This window comes from Scyliorhinus canicula, chromosome 4 (assembly GCF_902713615.1).
Source record: "Scyliorhinus canicula chromosome 4, sScyCan1.1, whole genome shotgun sequence".
Taxonomy (NCBI): domain Eukaryota; kingdom Metazoa; phylum Chordata; class Chondrichthyes; order Carcharhiniformes; family Scyliorhinidae; genus Scyliorhinus; species Scyliorhinus canicula.
The window spans coordinates 139347745-139368177 of NC_052149.1; the positions used below are offsets into that span (position 1 = coordinate 139347745).

Genomic DNA, 20433 nt, shown 5'->3' on the forward strand with positions numbered 1-20433 from the left:
CAGCTTTGTAGTTACAGAACATCAGCCAGGTCTTGAAAACCTCAAGGAAGAACTGCATAATTGTAATAAAGTGTAGTGGAGATGTGCTTGATCGAGTGCACACTTAACTTGCTCTATGTAATGTAATTCAGGCAAGAGCAGATTAATTGCCTCAATCACCAGAGGGACCATCTGCCCAGTAATTTTTGGTCCAGCTAAAATAAGTCAAAATGTTTATGCTCTATGTAGCCTCTAGTGTAAAGTGTAAAGTGATTCATGCTTCACTTCTAGTTGAATTGATCGGAAAATAAAATCAAACTGACATCAATGTGATGGAGAGTGGTGTTGAATCTGTGAAACAGAGGGAATTCTACTCCCTCAGCTTTGCACCCAGAGAGTGTTTTCATTCCAGACATAAAATGAAAGACTGAATGGAGACCCATCAAGGTCTCCACCCTATCCATGCTACCCTCATACTTTTACCTGGAGGGGCACTGCATTCCAAAGCAATCCGAGTAAGGGCAGATGTTCTGTCTTATTGTTCCGGGCCTTTGTTTGGTGGAGATCCAAGCAGAATAGCTTGAGGGTACAGTTACTTACACGCAAAAACACCACTCAGCTGCCCCACCCCACCCATCACTATGGACTCATCAGAAGTTGTTAGTATCTCTGTAACAACCTTTGTAGAAATTTACTTTTTACAAATCCAGTCGTTAAAGTTGCTTTTTCACAAATTCTGGGCTCTTAATTCAAAAGGATAGTCAGTCGATGTCGGGATGGCAATTATTCATGCAGCTTTGATATCAGTTTATGAGAGGAGGGCAATGGGGCTCAGGACTACAGGTTTTGGAGACCAGGAATTGGGTTGCAGCAATCTTTCCATCCACACACCCCCACTCCAATATCCACTGAAGGAAGAGTCTCCTCCATATTGGCTGACAATAGAGACATCTCCCTCTGCATGATGTTTAAGGTTAAGTATTCCTGATAAGTATTTTGTGAATAATTACTTCTGTTGAACTATCTAAATAATGTACAGAGCAGTGGTGGGTAACCTGTGGCCCGGGGGCCACATGTGGCCCATCTGGGTTCTGAGTGCAGCCCACGAGACATTCTGTTGCCCGTTGCCCATGCTCGTTGCCCATGCCACATTTTAATAATTTCCAGCTATGAGACTTCCGGTTGCGGCTATGACCAGCTAAGTCGCACATTTGGCTGCTCCTGCGAGGAAGGTGTTTTCGGGCCGATTGGAGGGCCCCTAACGGCGCTGGGACGACGATTCCCGGTGGGGGAAGGTTCCCAGAAGAGAACCCTGCAAAATTTATGGTTGTCACCCGAAGTGGGGCAGAAAAAAAAGCGGCAGCAGCTCCCCGAAAAAAGCGGGGGAAGAAACCCAAAATGGCGGCCGGCGGCGCACCCGAGGACTGGAGGAAATGGGCGGAGGAGCAGCAGGCCGTTCTCCTGCGCTTCTTCACGGAGCTGAAAGTGGAGCTGCTGGAGTCGATGAACGCGACGACCACCAGGCTGATGGGAGCACAGGCGACCCAAGAGGCGTCAATTCGGGAGCTGCAGCAGGAGATGGCTGTGAGGGAGGAGGAGGCCACGGTCCTCGTGGGAAAGGTGGAGGTGCACGAGGCACTCCACCTGAAATGGCAAAACCGATTGGAGGAGATGGATACCCGCATGAGGCGGAAAAACCTGAGGATCCTGGGCCTGGCAGAAGGGCTGGAGGGGTCGGACCTCCCGAGGTATGTGGCAGAAATGCTGGGCTCACTGATGGGGGCAGGGGCCGTCCCTTCGCCCCTGGAACTGGAGGAGGCCTACAGAGTAATGGCCAGGAAGCCAAGAGCAAACGAACCCCCGAGGGCGGTGCTGGTTCGGTTCCAGCGATTCAGTGACCGGGAGAGGGTGCTGAGGTGGGCCAAGAGAGAGAGGAGCAGCAAATGGGAGAACTCGACGGTGAGGATCTACCAGGACTGGAGTGCGGAGGTGGCAAAGCGGCGGGCCCGGTTCAACCGGACGAAGGCGGTGCTGCATGCCAAGAGAATCAGATTCGGGATGCTGCAGCCAGCGCGCTTGTGGGTGACCTATAAGGACCAGCACCACTATTTCAAGTCCCCGGAGGAGGCGTGGGCCTTTGTCCAGGAAGAAAAGCTGGACTCGAACTAGAACCAGGGGATACTTGGCGGTCGTTGCCGCTCTGGTACTTTAAGCTGGACACGTGGCTTTCGTTTGGTTGGATTTTCACTTGGCTGTATTTTTGGACCCCTTTTTTTTCTCTCTACCAGTTTTTTTCTTTTTTCTGTTATTTATAATGTTATGCTGGGGGGGCGGGGTGGGGGGGGAGTGCCGGGGGTATGTGTTTCTTGTGGGGTTTCTTTTTATCGGTGTGGGATCGGGGGCGGGGGTGGAACTGAAGATGGAGGGGTGGGGAGTGGCAGGGCGAAAGCGCGGGCTTTCCTCTGGTTTCCCGCGCACGGGGCAGAGGAGGGAGGAGGGTGGGAGGAAGGGGCGTGGTCAGCAATGGCTCCCTTTCCCGCGCTGGAGCGGGGTCAAGGAGGGGTGGTAAGGGGGGGGGATGTCCCCCATGCCGGGAGGAGTCGGATTGTGGCAGGGGCAGCTGGGTCAGCGTAAACCAGCTGACTTACGGAAGTACTATGGAGGGTGCATCGCGGCTAGGAAGGGTCCTAGCCTGGGGGGGGAGGGGGGGTGGGGGGGGGGGAGGGGGAGGGGGGAAGGGGGGGGCTACCGGGTTGCTGCTGAAAAGGCCAGGGAGGAGAAGTTGAGGACCGGAGGGGTGGGGGGAGGGCGCCATCGCCATGGGGAGCGGGTCAGAAGGGGAGGGCTGACTCGGGGCGAGCAGGTGACAGGATATGGCTAGTCGGCAGGGGAGAGTGGCGGGCTGCCCTTCGACCCGGCTGATCACTTGGAATGTGAGGGGGCTGAATGGGCCGGTCAAGAGAACGAGAGTAATCTCGCATTTGAAGGGACTGAAGGCGGATGTAGCAATGCTACAAGAGACCCATTTGAAGGTGGCGGACCAGGTCCGCCTGAGAAGGGGGTGGGTGGGACAGGTGTTCCACTCAGGACTGGACGCAAAGAACCGGGGGGTGGCGATCCTGGTAGGGAAGAGGGTGTCGTTTGCGGCGGCGGAGGTGGTGGCGGATAAAGAGGGTAGATATGTCATGGTGAAGGGTAGGCTGCAGGGGGAGAAAGTGGTGATGGTTAACGTGTATGCCCCGAATTGGGATGACGCTGGCTTCATGAGGCGCCTACTGGGCCTCATTCCGGACCTGGAGGCAGGGGGCCTGATCATGGGGGGGGACTTCAACACAGTGCTGGACCCCTTGCTGGACAGATCGAGTTCAAGGACGAGTAGGAGGCCGGCAGCGGCAGAAGTGTTAAAGGGGTTTATGGAGCAGATGGGAGGGGTAGATCCCTGGAGGTTTGGGAGGCCGAGGGCGAGGGAGTATTCCTTTTTCTCCCATGTCCACAGAGTCTATTCTAGAATTGACTTTTTTGTATTGAGCAGGGGACTGATCCCGAAAGTACGGTAAGTGGAGTACTCGGCCATAGAGGTCTCAGACCATGCGCCACACTGGGTAGATTTGGAAATGGGGGAGGCGCGAGACCAGCGTCCGCTGTGGCGCCTGGATGTGGGGTTGCTGGCGGATGAGGAGGTGTGTAAGAGGGTCCGGAAGAGCATTGAAAGATATCTGGACACTAATGACACGGGGGAGGTGCAGGTGGGGATGGTCTGGGAGGCCCTGAAGGCGGTGATCCGGGGGGAGCTGATCTCCATACGGGCACATAGGGAAAGGAGGGAGAGACAGGAGAGGGAGAGGTTGGTGGGGGAGCTTTTGGACGTGGATAGGAGATATGCGGAGGCACCAGAGGAGGGGCTGTTGGGGGAACGGCGCAGTTTGCAGGCTAAGTTCGACCTGTTGACCACCAGAAAGGCAGAGACACAGTGGAGAAGGGCGCAGGGCGCGATTTATGAATATGGGGAGAAGGCGAGCAGGATGTTGGCGCATCAGCTCCGCAAGCGGGATGCGGCTAGAGAAATTGGGGGAGTGAGGGAGAGGGGTGGGAACATGGTGCAGAAGGGGCCAGAAGTAAATGGGGTCTTCAGAGACTTCTATAAGGAGCTGTATCGGTCAGAGCCGCCGACGAGGGGAGGGGGGACGGAGGGCTTCTTGAACAAATTGAGGTTCCCCAAGGTCCAAGAGGAGCTGGTAGAGGGGCTGGGGGCGCCGATAGGGTTAGAGGAGCTAGTCAAGGGGATTGGGCATATGCAGACGGGGAAGGTGCCGGGGCCAGACGGGTTCCCGGTGGAATTTTACAAAAATATGCGGATTTGGTGGGCCCTGTGCTGGTACGAGCCTTCAACGAGGCATGGGAGTGGGGGGCTCTGCCCCCGACAATGTCGCAGGCACTGATCTCTCTGATCTTGAAGCGGGACAAGGACCCCGTGCAGTGCGGGTCATATAGGCCTATCTCGCTCCTGAATGTGGACGCCAAGTTGCTGGCAAAGATCCTGGCTACCAGGATAGAGGATTGTGTGCCAGGGGTGATACACGAGGACCAGACGGGTTTTGTGAAAGGGCGGCAGCTTAATACGAACGTGCGGAGACTGCTAAACGTCATCATGATGCCGGCAGTGGAGGGTGAGGCGGAGATAGTGGTGGCATTGGACGCGGAGAAAGCATTTGATAGGGTGGAGTGGAAGTATCTGTGGGAGACGCTGGAACGGTTTGGATTTGGGGAGGGATTTATTAAATGGGTGAAGCTGCTCTATTCGGCCCCGACGGCAAGTGTAGTGACGAATGGTAGGAGATCGGAGTATTTTGGGCTCCACCAGGGGACCAGACAGGGGTGCCCCTTGTCCCCCCTGCTCTTCACACTGGCAATTGAACCGTTGGCGATGGCACTGAGGGGCTCAGGGGGGTGGAGAGGGCTGATAAGGTGCGGGGAGGAGCACCGGGTATCGCTATACGCGGACGACCTGCTGCTATACGTGGCAGACCCAGAAGGGGGAATGCCGGAGGTGATGGAACTGCTAGCAGAATTTGGGGACTTTTCGGGGTACAAGCTAAACTTGGGCAAGAGTGAGGTATTTGTGATACACCCAGGGGACCAGGATGAGTGAATCGGGAGACTCCCGTTTAAGAGAGCAGGAAAGAGTTTTAGATATTTAGGGGTGCAGGTGGCAAGGAACTGGGGGACTCTCCACAAGCTGAACTTCTCCAGGCTGGTGGAACAGATGGAGGAGGAATTTAAAAGGTGGGACATGGTGCCGCTGTCGCTGGCGGGCAGAGTGCAGTCCGTTAAAATGACGGTCCTCCCGAGGTTTTTGTTCTTATTTCAGTGCTTGCCCATCTTCCTCCCTAGGGCCTTCTTCAAAAAGGTGACGAGTAGCATCATGAGCTACGTGTGGACGCACGGCACCCCAAGGGTGAGGAGGGTCTTCTTGGAGCGGAGTAGGGATAGTGGAGGGCTGGCGTTACCCAATCTTTCGGGGTATTACTGGGCGGCAAATGTATCGATGGTGCGCAAGTGGATGATGGAAGGGGAGGGGGCAGCTTGGAAACGAATGGAGAGGGCGTCCTGTGGCAACATAAGCCTGGGGGCCCTAGTAACGGCGCCATGGCCGTTCCCTCCCACGAGGTACACCACGAGCCCGGTGGTGGCGGCCACCCTCAAGATCTGGGGGCAGTGGAGGCGACACAGGGGGGAAGTGGGGGGTCTGATGGAGGCACCGTTAAGAGGGAACCATAGATTCATCCCGGGGAACATGGACGGGGGATTTCAGAGCTGGCACAGGGTGGGCATCAGGCAGCTGAAGGATCTGTTTGTAGATGGGAGGTTTGCGAGCCTGAGAGAGCTGGAGGAGTAATTCGGGCTCCCCCCGGGAAACATGTTTAGACATTTGCAAGTGAAGACATTTGCTAGACGCCAGGTGGAAGGGTTTCCCTTGCTCCCCAGTAGGGGGGCGAGTGATAGGGTGCTCTCGGGGGTCTGGGTCGGAGGGGGGAGGATATCGGACATCTACAAAGTAATGCAGGAGGCGGAGGAGGCATCAGTAGAGGAGCTGAAAGCCAAGTGGGAGGGGGAGCTGGGAGAACAGATAGAGGATGGGACATGGGCTGATGCCCTGGAGAGGGTTAATTCTTCCTCCTCGTGTGCGAGGCTTAGCCTCATTCAATTTAAGGTGCTACATAGAGCCCATATGACGGGGACAAGGATGAGTCGGCTCTTTGGGGGTGAGGACAGATGTGCCAGGTGTTCGGGAAGTCCAGCGAACCATGTCCATATGTTTTGGGCATGTCCGGCACTGGAGGAGTTCTGGAAGGGGGTGGCAAGGACGGTGTCGAGGGTGGTGGGATCCAGGGTCAAACCAGGATGGGGACTTGCGATCTTTGGGGTTGGGGTGGAGCCGGGGGTACAGGAGGCGAGAGAGGCCGGAATACTGGCCTTTGCGTCCCTAGTTGCTCGAAGAAGGATACTAATACAGTGGAAGGACGCGAGGCCTCCAAGCGTGGAAACTTGGATTAATGACATGGCAAGCTTTATTCAGTTGGAAAGGGTCAAATTCGCCCTGAGAGGGTCGGTACAAGGGTTCTTCAGGCGGTGGCAGCCTTTCCTCGACTTTTTGGCTCAGAGATAGGGTACAGAGGTCGCAGCAGCAGCAACCCGGGGGGGAGGGGAGGGGGGGAGGGGGGGGGGGGGGGGAGGGGGGGGGGGTGGCAACAACGGTTGTGGTGGGTTATGTACGGTGGAAATGCGGGCAAATTTGCTCGCAGTTCATGTTTGATGTTGATTGTTGCTCTGTTTGTTTTTGGGGGAGGGGGGAGGGGGGGAGGGACAACGCGCGTGCGAGTTCGGGCAGGGGGGGGATATTTGTTAAGAAGGATTATTTTGTAATATCCTATAGTTAGTTGGGGTAAATATCTTCATGTAAAAAATTCTTTCAATAAAAATTATTTTAAAAAAAAAATAATTTCCAGCTATGTGGTACTTTTCCGACCAATATACCTGAAGTGATACCTATGTAAAGCAAGGGTAAGTAAAGAGAGGTACATTTTGATTGCACATCATGTCAACTGCAAGAAACGTGCACTCCCTCTGTGTCCAAAGTATAAATATTTATTTTGTTTTTACCATTTGAAGTTGATGATAATTCTATTAATATATAAATCATAAAGCATTTTCTAAATATTTTACATGTATTACATTTATTTAATCTTATTCATTGGGCCATAGTTAGTGAACAAACCTGATTTAAATCTTGCAGCCTACTCACTAGCCTAAGTTGCCCATCATTGACAGAGCAAGCTGTCAGGCTATTACACAAGAAATGGAACCATGGCAGAAGTGTGCACTGCAGCAACTCATCAAGGTTCCTTCAACACCAACTTCCAAACCCAATCTCTATTACCTCAAAGGACAAGGGCAGCAGATACCTGGGAACATCACCACCTGCAGGTTCCCCTCCGAGTCTCACACACCATCCTGACTTGGAAATATATTGCCATTCCTTCACTGTTGCTGGGTCAAAATGCTGAAAGTTCATTCCTATCAGCCCTGTGGGTGTACCTACACCAGAAGGACTGCAGTGGTTCAAGAAAGCAGCTCACCACCACTTCCTAAAGGATAATTAGAGATGGACAATAAATGCTGGCATGGCTAGCGACATCCACATCTCGCAAACAAATTAAAACTAAATCTTCTATTTTAATTTTTGAATGACACTTTTTTAAAAAAGATTGTCGATCAATAGTTCTAACATTCCGGTAAAGCTGCAGATCTATTGTAATTAATTTTTCCTTCCCCTGGCTCCACAATCATGCCCCTTCCTATCCTGAAGGGGCATCCTCCGAATACTGCTTCAAGTCCTCTTTTCAAATGTGGACAGGGAGCATCAGCCACCTATTTGAACGTTATCAGCAAAATCCTGTGCACACCACAAATTTTCACACATCCTTCCTGAATAACAGGGCGGGTCTGGACTGAACTTTACCCATCCTAGTTCCAGTTCATCAAAGTTGATTTTAATTGTTAGGCCCTTACCATTGTCCTAGTGGAGTCAGCTCATAAAACAGACCAGTGATCAAATTTGTTCGCCATAGCTCATTATAACACTGTGGAGCAAATGGAACAAATGAAATACTTGGTTAAAGAACCCAGTGAGGAGGCTATAAAAATCACCAGTAGAAAGAAGCACCGTAATGACATGGAGTGGCAAAGTGTTATAATTTCCTCCGATGTGAGTCCCTTACCCTACTCTTGTCAGAGAGGGGTGCCGGATCAGACACAGTGATGAAGCAATTTCTAAGATTCAGCATAGCTCAGTTGCTAGCACTATTATCTATGAATTAGCGGACCAGGTGATCAAGCCCTACTTAAAAACTAAGCAGATGAAATACAAAGGAAGAACATGTGGTACTGTCCTTCAGAAGGGGCATTCACACAAGAGCCTGTCCGTTTGTTGATATGACAGATAGACTTTAAAGAAACCATAATACCATTCATGGAGGAGTCTCCCAGGGTATTAGCCACCATTCCTCTTTCAACCAACAGACCAGAAAACAAATAAACTACTTCATCGGGTTGTACGATGAGTACATTTTTGTTGAATGCAAATTCAAAATAGATTAGTAGATCTTATATGGCCTTGCTCTTTGTGAGTTTGGAGACTAAGATGCGGGTGGATTATTTAGCGGAAAATCCATTCTGTGAATTTAACCAGGTAATTGTGGTGGATATCAAATGCACTAAATTACTTGTAAATTTCAGGCTCCATTTTAATGTCTGGCTCCTCTGAAAAGATTGTTTTGTACCTCTAACAAAGTTTTGGTATCTGACATGCAATGCAAGGTTGAAATTCCCTGTTAGAGAAAACTATTCCCCCACCTCAAGCAGGAAAACAATTGCTGGGGAAAATATACTGGGGCATGAAAGTCTTTCGCCCTCAGGCACTCGTTGTTTGAACTCACCTTTCCAGGTTTTTCTCACAGCAGAGAAGAGCTACCCGTGCAATGTCCAAGCTCAGAAGAGTGTTTTGTGTTACAGCATCATGATATGTCTGCTGGTTTAGCTCAGTATTTGAACATCGATAAATAAGGGAGTACTGGAGAAGCATGTCCAGTCCACAGGTATGCTTGAAGCCTTTTGCGAATCGGTGGGTGTTGCAAAGGCTGGGGTACATAATCACCCCCGGGAATGATATTTTAATTTGATTTTCTATGTTTTCTTTTAAGTTTTGACTTCTTGTTACAGTGCTCCACTGAGGGCTGTCACCCCCTCTCACGTATAAATAGGGAATAGCTGGGACACCAGGTATGGGCTAGGAGTGCTGTCACTGAACAAAATCAATCAACTCTCCCAGCAAAGAAAGGCTTAGTGTCTTAGTTATGGCTTTATTAATGACCATGGATCCAGGTAACGTAAGTTACTGGTCTGGTCTTAACAAAAACAGAAAATACTGGACAATCTCAGCATGTCTGACAGTATCTGTGGAGAGAAAAGGAAGCTAACGGTTCAAGTCTGGATGGCTCTTTGTCAAAGTTAATATTCCACTCTGCTAATTGCATTTTAGACAATGTCACTCAAGAGGCTAAAGTGTGAGGTGACAGGCTGGCAGACTAGTGTTGAATTAACTCGCCTCTAAGGCCCCAGGGAAAATGAGGGTGGGAAGAGGAAAGAGTCAGCGTTCACACTTCTGATTCCTGCTGGGATAATACATTTGTAGACATTTGATGAGGATAAAATCAACTTCAGCCTTGATGCTGTCACTTCAGCCCCAGCTACTATTATGAATAGCTCAACCAGCTATGAACACGTATGCAGCCCAGCACAAGTTTGCACCTTTGGAGGTGGAGAAAAAAAATGCACAAATACATTGAAAGGTAGGGGGAAATGGAGTGATAATTTTCCATTTCTTTATCTCTCTCATTCTTCTCCTGTGCATGCTGTGAAGAGCACTGAGCTTTGTGCCAGGATGCAATAACCAGAACAGATGAGCCTACTCTCAGCTGACAACCCATACAAAAGAGTGACGTTTTAATGAGATTATTGAATTAACTACTTGTTAAATACAAATTGAAGAAAAACAAGTTATTGCTTTTAAAAAGATAAATGAGCCAAAAGGCTGGCTGAACCTCATTAATCCAGTCACTTTCTATGCAGAGATCTAATAGGCTGACAACAGCTGCATTTTAAGCAACATATAAAGCACGGGTAGTTTAATAAATTATTTTCACAAAATCATTTGTGATTTACGTCAAACATTTTACAAGAGAATTAATGTGGGGCGGCATGGTGGCAGTGGTTGGAGAGTTGCAATGAGTTGTGTCCAGGGAGTTGCAGGTTAGGTTACGGGGTAAGACCAGGGTCAGTGCAGACTCGATGTGGCAAATGGCCTCATTGTGCACTGTAGAGATTCTATGATTCTGTGAGGGAGAGGGTACCAACAGACTTGGGGTTCTACTGGCTTCAGTTTTTTTTTAAATGCATTTATGGTATGCAGGCTAGGCCAGCATTATTGCCCACCCCTAACTGCCCTTGAGAAGGTGGGTGGAGCTGCTTTTCAGAACCACTGCAGTCCATGTGGTGCAAGTACACCCAAAGCACGATTAGGGGCTGCTTTGCAGGAATCTGACCCTGCAACAGTAAAGGAACAGTAATATATTTCCAAGTCAGGATGGTGAGTGACTTGGAGGGGAACCTTCAGGTGGTGGTGTTCCCACGTGTCTGCTGCCCTTGTCCTTCTAGATGGCATTGGTTGTGGGTTTGAAAGGTGTTGCCCGCTTGGTGAATCCCCGCTGTGTATTTTGTAGATGGTACACACTGCTGCCACTGTTCATTGGTGGTGGAGGGAGTGAGTGTTTGTGGAAGGGGTGCCAATCAAGCAGGCTGCATTGTCCTAGATGGTGTCAAGCTTCTTGAAATGTTGTTGGAGCTGCAGTCACTCAGGCAAGTGGAGAGAATCCCATTACACACATGACTTGTGCCTTGTGGGTGAAGGTCAGGCTTCAGAGTGTCAGGAGGCGAGTTATTTTCTGGAGATTTCTAGCCTCTGACCTATTCTTGTAGCCACAGTTTTCTGTGGCTACACCAGTTCGGTTTCTGGTCAATGATAACACCCTTGATGTAGAGGATTCAGCGATGGTAATGCCATAGAATGTCAAAGAGCAATGGTTAGATTCTCCCTTGTTGGAGATTGGTCATTGTCTGCCATTTGTGTGGCACAAATGTTACTTGCCACTTAGCACAAGGATGGATATTGTTCAGGTATTGCTGCATTTGGAATGGATTGCTTCAGTACCTGAAGCATCACGAATGATGCTGAACATTGAATTGGATTTTCACTGAATAGTGCACAAAGAACATCCCCACTTCTGGGCTTTTAATGAAAGGGAGGACATTGATGATACATCAGAAGATGCTTGGACCTAAAACACTATCCAGAGGAATTCCTGCAGTGATGCCCCAGGATTAGGATGATTGACCCACAATCATCACAACCATTGTGATAGGCATGACCCCAGCCGGCAGAGAATTTTCTTCTTGATTCATATTGATTCTACTTTTGCTAGGTCTCCTTGATGCCACACTCAGTCAAATATGGCCTTGATGTCAAGGGCAATCACTCTCACCTCACCGAGAAACCTGCCCTTTTTCCTTGTCTAAACCAAGGCTGGAATGGGGTCAGGAGCTGAGTGACCTTGGTGGAACCCAAACTGAGCGTCAGTGAGCAGCTTATTGCGAAGCCAGTACCGATTGATAGTGCAGTTGATGACCCCTTCCACCACACTATTGAGGTGGCAACTGATGGTGGATTTTTCCTGTTTGTTGTGGTACAGGATATATCTGGGCAATTTTCTGCATTGCCGGGTAGATACCAGCGCTGTAGCTATACAGGAAGAGCTTGGCTAGGAGTGCTGCAAGTTTTGATGCGCAAGTCTTCAGTACTATTGTCAGAATATTGTCAGAGCCTGTAGCTTTTGCAGTATCCAGTGCCTTCAGCCGTTTTTCAACATCAAATGGAGTGAATCGAATTGACTGAAGACTGACATCTGTGATGCTTGGATCTCTGGAGGAGGCTGAGATGGATCATCCACTCTGCATTTCTGGCTGAAGATTGTTGCGAATGCTTCAAACTTAACTTTTGCACTGATGTGCTCAGTTCTTCCATCATTGGGGATATTTGTGGAGCATCCTCCTCGAGTTGTTTAATTGTCCACCACGATTCACAACTGGATGTGGAAGCACTAAAGAGCTTAGATTGGATCCATTAGTTGGGAATTTTTTTTAACTGTCTATTACTTGCTGCTTTGCTGTTTGGCGTGCAAGTAGTCCTGTGCTGTAGCTTCACTCGATTGAGACCTCATTTGTAGGTATGCCTGGAGCTGCTCCTGGTGTGCCCTCCTGCTCTCTTCATTGAACCACGGTTGATCCCTGGCTTGGTGGTAATGGTAGAGTGAGGAGTATGCCAGGCCATTAGGTTACAGATTGTGCTGGAGTACATTTCTGCTGCTGCTGATGGCCCACAGCGCCTCATGGCTGTCCAGTCTTGAGCTGTTAGATGTGTTCTGAATCTATTCCATCTATCAGTGGTAGTGCCACATAACATGATGAAGACTATCCTCAATGTGAAGATGAGACTTTTGACTCCACAAGGACTGGACTGTGAAGTAGTCACTCTAACCAATACTGTCATGTACAGTTGCAGCTGCCGCAGGCAAGTTAGTGAGGATGAGAGCAAGTATATTTTTCTCTGTCATTGGTTCCTTCACCACCTGCCACAGACACAGTCTAGCAGCCATGTCCTTTAGGACTCGGTCAGTATCGGTACTCCTGAACCACCCTTGGTAACAGAAATTGAAATACCCACCCAGAGTACATTCGGTGGTGCCCTTGCCACCTTCAAGTGGTGTTCAACATGAAGCAGTACTGATTCATCAGCTGAGGGAGTGCTGTGCATGGTAATGAGCAGAGGTTCCATTGCCCATGTTTGATCTGATGACATGAGACTTCATGTGAATGGAGTCGATGTTGAGGACTCTCAAGGCAACTTTTTCCAACTGTATATCACAGTGCCGCCAACTCTGCTGGGTCGGACAAGACATACCCAGGGATAGTGATGGTTGTGGCTGGGACATTATCTGTAAGGTATGATTCCTTGAGCATGCCTTGTCAGGCTGTTGCTTGACAAGTCTGTAAGATGGGTCTCTCAATTTTGGTTCCAGAAGTTAGGAAGGAGGACGTTGCAGGATCAACGGCGCTGACTTTGCAGTTGTCATTTCCAGTGTCTAAGTCAATGCCAGGTGGTCTGTCTGGTTTCATTTTTTATTGGTTTGACAGAACTGTGCGGTTTGCTAGGCCATTTCAGAGGACATTTAAGAGTCAACCACATTGCTGTGGACCTGGAGTCACATGTAGGCCAGATCAGGCAAGGGTGGCAGATTTCCTTCCCTGAAAGGACATTAGTGAACCAACCATTCTGGAAACAATCGGCAATGGTTTTCTGGTCATCATTAGACTTTTAATTCCAGATTTTTTATTAATTCAAATTCCGCCACCTGTCCTGGTGAGATTTGAACCCATGTCCTCAAAAGCATTACCCTGGGTCTCTGGATTACTCCTCTAAGATTACTTAGGTGTAAACAATTGCATCAGAGGTTGGCACGAATTGATCTTGAGATATCTGTGCCTCAAAATCAAGAACAGAATTTAGAATTTCCATCACAGTTGGTCCAAAGGGTTCATGCTGTGTTTATGATCCACACAAGCCTCCTCTAACCCTACTTCATCTCAGCTGATCAGGTGACCTATGTATCATTCTCTACTTTCCCCTAAAACACATCTATATTATTCACTTCACATTTCACATTCTAACCAGTCTCTGCAGAAAGAAGTTTCCCCTAAAATCATTAGGGTGTTTCAAATCATGACGGTGTTTAGCTTGGCATTGCATTCATCATGTTATTTTCAATTGTAAAATAGAGAGAGAGAGAAGAAAGGGTATTTTTTTAAATTTAAAATAAAGTTAATGGAATTGTTAAAATAAAAGTTTCACTCGGTTGAAAGAAGAAAATTAAAATAGAGGTAAACTAGAATGTGAAAATAGGGAATAAAAATAATAGGATACAAAAGGAAACAGGAGGATCAGAAATTGTGCTCACTTTTAATTTATTTTAGGATTAATCAAGACTCTTCCTTTTTCTGAGTAGATTTAGTAGAGCACTAATGTTTCTTCCCCCCACTACAATACATCTGGACACTGCTGGTAAACCTTGCAAAATAAGAATATCCATGAATTTACTGACGGCGCAAAAATTGTTAAGTGAGCTTTGTCTAACCTTTCTCTCGGCATTATCGATTGCTGAAATGAAATGAATGAAAATCGCTTATTGTCACGAGTAGGCTTCAATGAAGTTACTGTGAAAAGCCCCTAGTCGCTACATTCCGGCGCCTGTCCGGGGAGGCTGGTACGGGAATCGAACCGTGCTGCTGGCCTGCTTGGTCTGCTTTAAAAGCCAGCGATTTAGCCTGGTGAGCTAAACCCAGCTGATGCGAAGGAGAGATTAAGGATTGCATTCATCATCTGAACACCACATCCTGTTCCGTAGATCTGAAACATTGTCTCACAACTTACCTGCTGCCAAAACCCTCATTTATGCCTCTAGCATCTATGCCAAACTATCCCAATCCTCTCCTGACCTAACAACAATCTTCTACCCGCCATAAACTTGAATACAATCAAAACTTTGTTTGAGAAAATCCTAAACCGCACTAAGTCCGGTTCGCCCATCATCCCTGTGCTCACCGAATTACATTGGTTCTTGGTCCAACAATGTCTCAACTTTAAAATTCTCACCCTCATTTTCAAATTGTTCCATTGTTTCGCCTCTCCCTATCTCTGCAATCTCCTCCAAAATCTTTGCTGCATCAATTTTAGCCTCTCGTGCATCCCTGATCTTAATCATTTCACACCGGCTGTCCCTTCAGCTGCACAAATCCTTGGCTCTGAAATCTCTTCTCTAAACCTCTTCAAACCTATTTCTACCATTCAGATGTTCCTTAAAACCTAGCTGTGATGAAGCTTTTGGCAACCTCTAACATCTCATTATGAGACTAAGTGTCAAATTGTGTTTGATAGCACTCCTGTGAAGTGCCTTTAAATGTTTTATTACAGTCAAATATACTATTGTGTATATAACTTGTTTCCACTTTAAGAGCCATTGTTTTGTATCGCTGCCCAAAAATGTGAAATGTTTAGCAAGACAGGAGCTAGAGGTAATAGCAGACTCAGTTTTGCTTTAAATATCTCACTTTCATACAACAACAGATGGTTGTATCAGAGAAAAACATTCATAATATGATGAAGTAATTCACATTTATCTATGCAAGCCACAAGTTGCATCAGGAAAAGTCATGAAAATTTTTCTCTAATGTGCATTGAATTGAAGATATGTTTATGCCAGTGTTTCTGCTTCACACAAATCTCTAGTTGCCCTTTATCGTAACTCCATCAACATAAAGTTATATTCCTTTCTCCCTTGTGTTTATTTAATTTCTCCTTAAATGCATCTATATACTAGCCTCAACTACTCAGTGTGGTAGCAAGTTCTGTATTCCAACCAGCCTCTGGGTAAATAACTCACATTTCCTGACACTAATTTTTGTTTCCCACCACAAGTTGCAACATTTTCTCTTCATCTATTACATCAAATCTTTTTGTAATCTTAACAATCTCTCCTGGGGATCACCCCTCAACACTCCAGAGAAATGAACCCCAGCCTTTTCAATTTTTCTGGTGAGCATAAGCACCCAGCCTTCATATTATCTATGTAAATATTTTGTGCACCTTGTCCAGGGGTGTGATCTTCTCTTCCAAACCTCCTTCCCTGTATACTCCACACCTCTGATGTGAGGAGCTCATGAGGACTGATTCTCAAAGTGTCTATCTCCTGCTCTCCCAGACCCCTTCCTGGCCCAAACCTCCTCTCAGAAGCCTCCCCCAGCTCAACTTTTACTGCTCGTTACCTTCTCCCCCAATTCCTGACTCCCAAAATTCCTGGCTTTGGGACTCTCCTTGCTAAAATAGAAATATTTTTTTATCCGACAAATTGAGATAGAAGATCAGCCAGGGTTGTATTGAATGGTGAAGCATGCTGAAAGGGTTGAATGGCCACTTCTTATGTTCAATGCAATTGCACTTTCCACACCAATCACAGTTGCTTGTAACCTGCCCTCTCTTTCCAAGGTTCCCGCACTTCCCGTGACTACTGCACTAAGGCCAGGCTCGGACTTGGCTGTGGTGCCCTCCTTAGTCAAATGGCCTGACCACACTCACAACCACAAGAATATTAGAAGGCAAATGGGGAGCAGTGACATTGGCAAGTAGATAGCACCTTCATAAGATACACAGAAATAATTATTTCTGAAATTGTCAAAATGTGGTTACCTCAAAATGGGACAAAGCAGCAATTAAACCTTTGACAGAATGTCAAGACAGGCCCTGAAATATGGATAGTTGACTGCACATTTATTAATAAAAGAAATGATCCAAATTTATCTCGTTTGTGGTTGAGAGGCTGAAAAGGAACGGGTCAACTGAAGTTATTATCAACCTTCCAGTGTCTTGCCTCTCCACCTCTAATTTATCGCATTTATATTTCCATGCATGGGGTCACCCCCCAAACAAGCCCCCTTACTTCAGAGGGACATTATAGGTCAGTGTTTTAAATCGTGTGAAGGCACACCAAAACCATTGCCCCGACTGAAGGAAGAACATTTTCAAAGTCCAAATTAAGTCAAAACTGAAGAACGAAATGACCCAAAGTTTGGGCTGAGTGAAACAAGCGCTCTTACCGTCCTCGTTCTCGTCAAAAACAGGCGTTTTATGGGAGTGATTGGCCCCCATCTTCAGCTCTTTAAAATCGATCACATTATCTGGGGTAGGTGATCAGAAGTTGGGCTGCAGCATTGGGCGCTCTTCACACATTCAGCCTGGAGCCCATGGAGCCTTCCGTGCTGGTCAGTGTCCAGACCCGGGTCTTGGAACGAGGCGGGAGGGCTGTGAGCGAAGAGTATCAGCTCTTAAAGCGACCGGCAAGGATGAGGGATCATCCTCAGAACACCAGCTCTTCCACCTATAGCCACTTCCGTCTGTGTCTGAAAAACTTTCCCAGCCAAATGCATGCAGATTCTCTGCCCTGTCCTCTCCCGCCTGGCCCAACAAGAAGTGCGAAGAGGGAGAGAGAGAGAGAGAATGGATAATCCGCTCAAACGGTTGTTGGGGCGACCGGCTGTCTAGGAAACGGTGTCTGAGGACGAGATTGTAGACATCACTGGATCACCAGTCACTACACCGTCTTGTTGCCAACCAGGTCTTCAATATTGAAGTGTTCATAACATTCGTTTGCTTTAAAAAAAAATCCAGCTCCCACCAACAAAGGGAATGATTTGATTATAACCGATACAATATGCCACAGCCACCTGTATTGGGGTTTAGAAATGAAAGCAGTGTTTCTATCCCGCCAGTACCATGGAGCCAGGATCAAGCCGGAGGCTGCAAGCGGCGTGAGTCTGGGCGGCTCTCAAGTTGTTGGAGGTGTCCCTGGTCTGGGCGGGTGGTCGCTCGCTCTCTGGACACACACTGATGGCTCGAGCTAACAGACCGTCTGACTTCTATCGCTCACTTATGCTGGCATCTATGTGTTCGAGGGTTGAGTTGAACACGTGTCTCCGGCACCACCCCCTCCCAGGGTAACTACGAGGACAACTTGCATCTCACACCAGCACGGCTAAAAACGGGGAACTGGGTTGCAAAAAAAAACCCCTCAGAAACAATAAGCAGAAAATGGAATCGAAAGTCAAAATATAAACAGCTACTCTAAAACATGATCAGAGGCAACGGGGAAAAACCAGGGATGCGGCTAATGAATAAACAGAACTGAAACTGGTCACTGTGCGGCTGCTCACTGGAAGTCAGTTAAAGTTGATAATGGAGCATTAAGAATTGGCGTGAATGTTTGCAAATGTTGCCTATGGACCTCTGTGGAAAAGGGGAACTCTTTTTAATTTAGTTTAACTGTGCGTGTAAACGCTGAAAAATACGTCCACATTACAACTTACTCAATTAAAATTCAAGAAACGGTTTGATAGTATTTATTTTGAAAACGAGTAATTAACTGAAAGCTTTCGAGAGCACGTGTTAATGATGTTCTCTCTGTCCCTCCATCCATTCCTCAGATTTTTTTTCCATCCTTTAATTTGGTGCCAAAGAAACAGCGCTCTAAAGTGACATCTACTGGCACAAAGAATAAAAAATATGATAGCACGGACAGTACCACATAAAACAGGAGTGACTTAACCCACGAATCTGTGTGGGGGATTCCTGCAATTTGTAATCTAATCCCAGGAATCTTTCACAAATACTGACACTCTGGGAGCCCCTGCAAATTGTCAGAAATTAGTATGAAAGGAGAGCAGCGTCCCCGTCCCCCCCCCCCCCCCCCAGTTCAGTAACTAATGTCTGTGCGGAGTCTGCACATCCTCCCCGTGTGTGCGTGGGTTTCCTCCGGGTACTCCGGTTTCCTCCCACAGTCCAAAGATGTGCAGGTTAGGTGGATTGGCCATGCTAAATTGCCCTTAGTGTTGGGTGGGGTTACTGGGTTATGGGGATAGGGTGGAGGTGTTGACCTTGGGTTGGATGCTCTTTCCAACAGCCAGTGCAGACTCGATGGGCCGAATGGCCTCCTTCTGCACTGTAAATTCTATATATATATGTAAATCCTCAGTGGATGCAGAGAGAGTGGGCACTCAGGATGTCAAAAAAAACCTCTGCTGTCATTAAAAACAATCTACTTTCAAACCTAAAATCGGCAATGAGAACTAGAACAATGTACTTAAAAGGTTTGAAGTTAGTTTCACAAACTTCTGAGATTGTTGTGCTGAGATTGCAGTGTTAGTCACCCTTGTCCCCATATTTGCTGAGCTCGATTGGCTCCAAGTCTACCAACGACCCGAGTTTACAATTCATATCCTCATTCCTTTGACACTGAAGCAGGTTAGGCTTGCCTGCAACAAATCCTTGACAGGATACAGGCTTGAACTGATAAGTGGCAAATAACAATTTTGAGACAATAGTGAGAGGCACGGCCATCTCCATCGACCTTTGATATTCAGTGTCATTACCATTATCAAATCATCCACCGTTAATAATCCGAGGGCTATCGTTGAATAAAGTCTCAACAGGACCAATTACCGAAATGATCTGACTATCCAAGCAGATCAGAGTCTGGCTATTCTGACACAAATGTATCACTGCTTGAATCCTCAAAACTTCAGCATAACTGACAAGGCACAGTCAGCAATGTGATGGAGTATTTTCCACTTGCCTGGATGGGATACAGGTGCAACATCACACAAGCTCAAGTAGATCCAGAATAAAGCAGGCCATCCAGCACCTTAAACAATCACTCCCTCATCATGGGAATTCCTCCACCACTCAGACAAGATTAATATGTGTTTGGGAACACAATCACCTCCAACTTTCCTTTGTAAATCACGCACCATCATTCCTTTATCATCACTGAGCCAAATTGCTGAAACACCCCATAATAGCAGCGTGAGAGTAACTTCACCAGTTCGACTACAGGATGACCAATAAATGCTGTCCTCGTCAGCAATGCTCACATCCCGGGATCTTTTTTCTCCATTGGCAAGTTCAAGAAATTAATACCAATAGATGGGCAGCACGGTAGCATGGTGGTTAGCATAAATGCTTCACAGCTCCAGGGTCCCAGGTTCGATTCCCGGCTGGGTCACTGTCTGTGCGGAGTCTGCACGTCCTCCCTGTGTGCGTGGGTTTCCTCCGGGTGCTCCGGTTTCCTCCCACAGTCCAAAGATGTGCGGGTTAGGTGGATTGGCCATGCTAAATTGCCCGTAGTGTCCTAAAAAAAAAGTAAGGTTAAGGGGGGGGTTGTTGGGTTACGGGTATAGGGTGGATACGTGGGTTTGAGTAGGGTGATCATTGCTCGGCACAACATCGAGGGCCGAAGGGCCTGTTCTGTGCTGTACTGTTCTATGTTCTATGTTCTATAATAATGTCACCTCATACAAAAAAGTGAGATTTAATGTTAAAATGTCTACCACAAAGCGCTCATGGATTTCATTGATTGAGACCATCTGTTCAGTTGCCGCTCCCCATCCCTTCCCTTTGCTCACCAAACAAATCTACACTAATGGTTCTCCCTGTGCTAGCCCTGGACTTGTATCATTCACTAGTTTCTCTCCTATTTCCTTCATGCAGTTTCCGTGCTCCATCTTATCCATGAGATCCCTCTCCTGCTCTCTTGACCTTATTTGCACTAAACTGCTGACCACGCAACGTCCCTTCCTGGCCCTAATGTTGGATTGTCATCTACCTTTTGCACAACGGGA

At 47.6% G+C, this 20433-nt stretch overlaps 1 protein-coding gene across 3 annotated transcripts in view; it reads right to left on the reverse strand.

Annotated features, from left to right (window-relative positions):
- The window catches only part of LOC119965041 (serine/threonine-protein kinase 32A-like), a 416342-nt gene extending 398563 nt beyond the window's left edge, over window positions 1–17779 (reverse strand). For all 3 annotated transcript variants that reach the window (XM_038795261.1, XM_038795260.1, XM_038795262.1), the window contains exon 1: window positions 16858–17779. In XM_038795261.1, the coding sequence (XP_038651189.1) occupies window positions 16858–16909 (52 nt within the window). In that variant the 5' untranslated portion in view covers window positions 16910–17779. The remainder of the gene's footprint in view (window positions 1–16857) is intronic.
- Between the last annotated feature and the right edge of the window lie 2654 nt (window positions 17780–20433).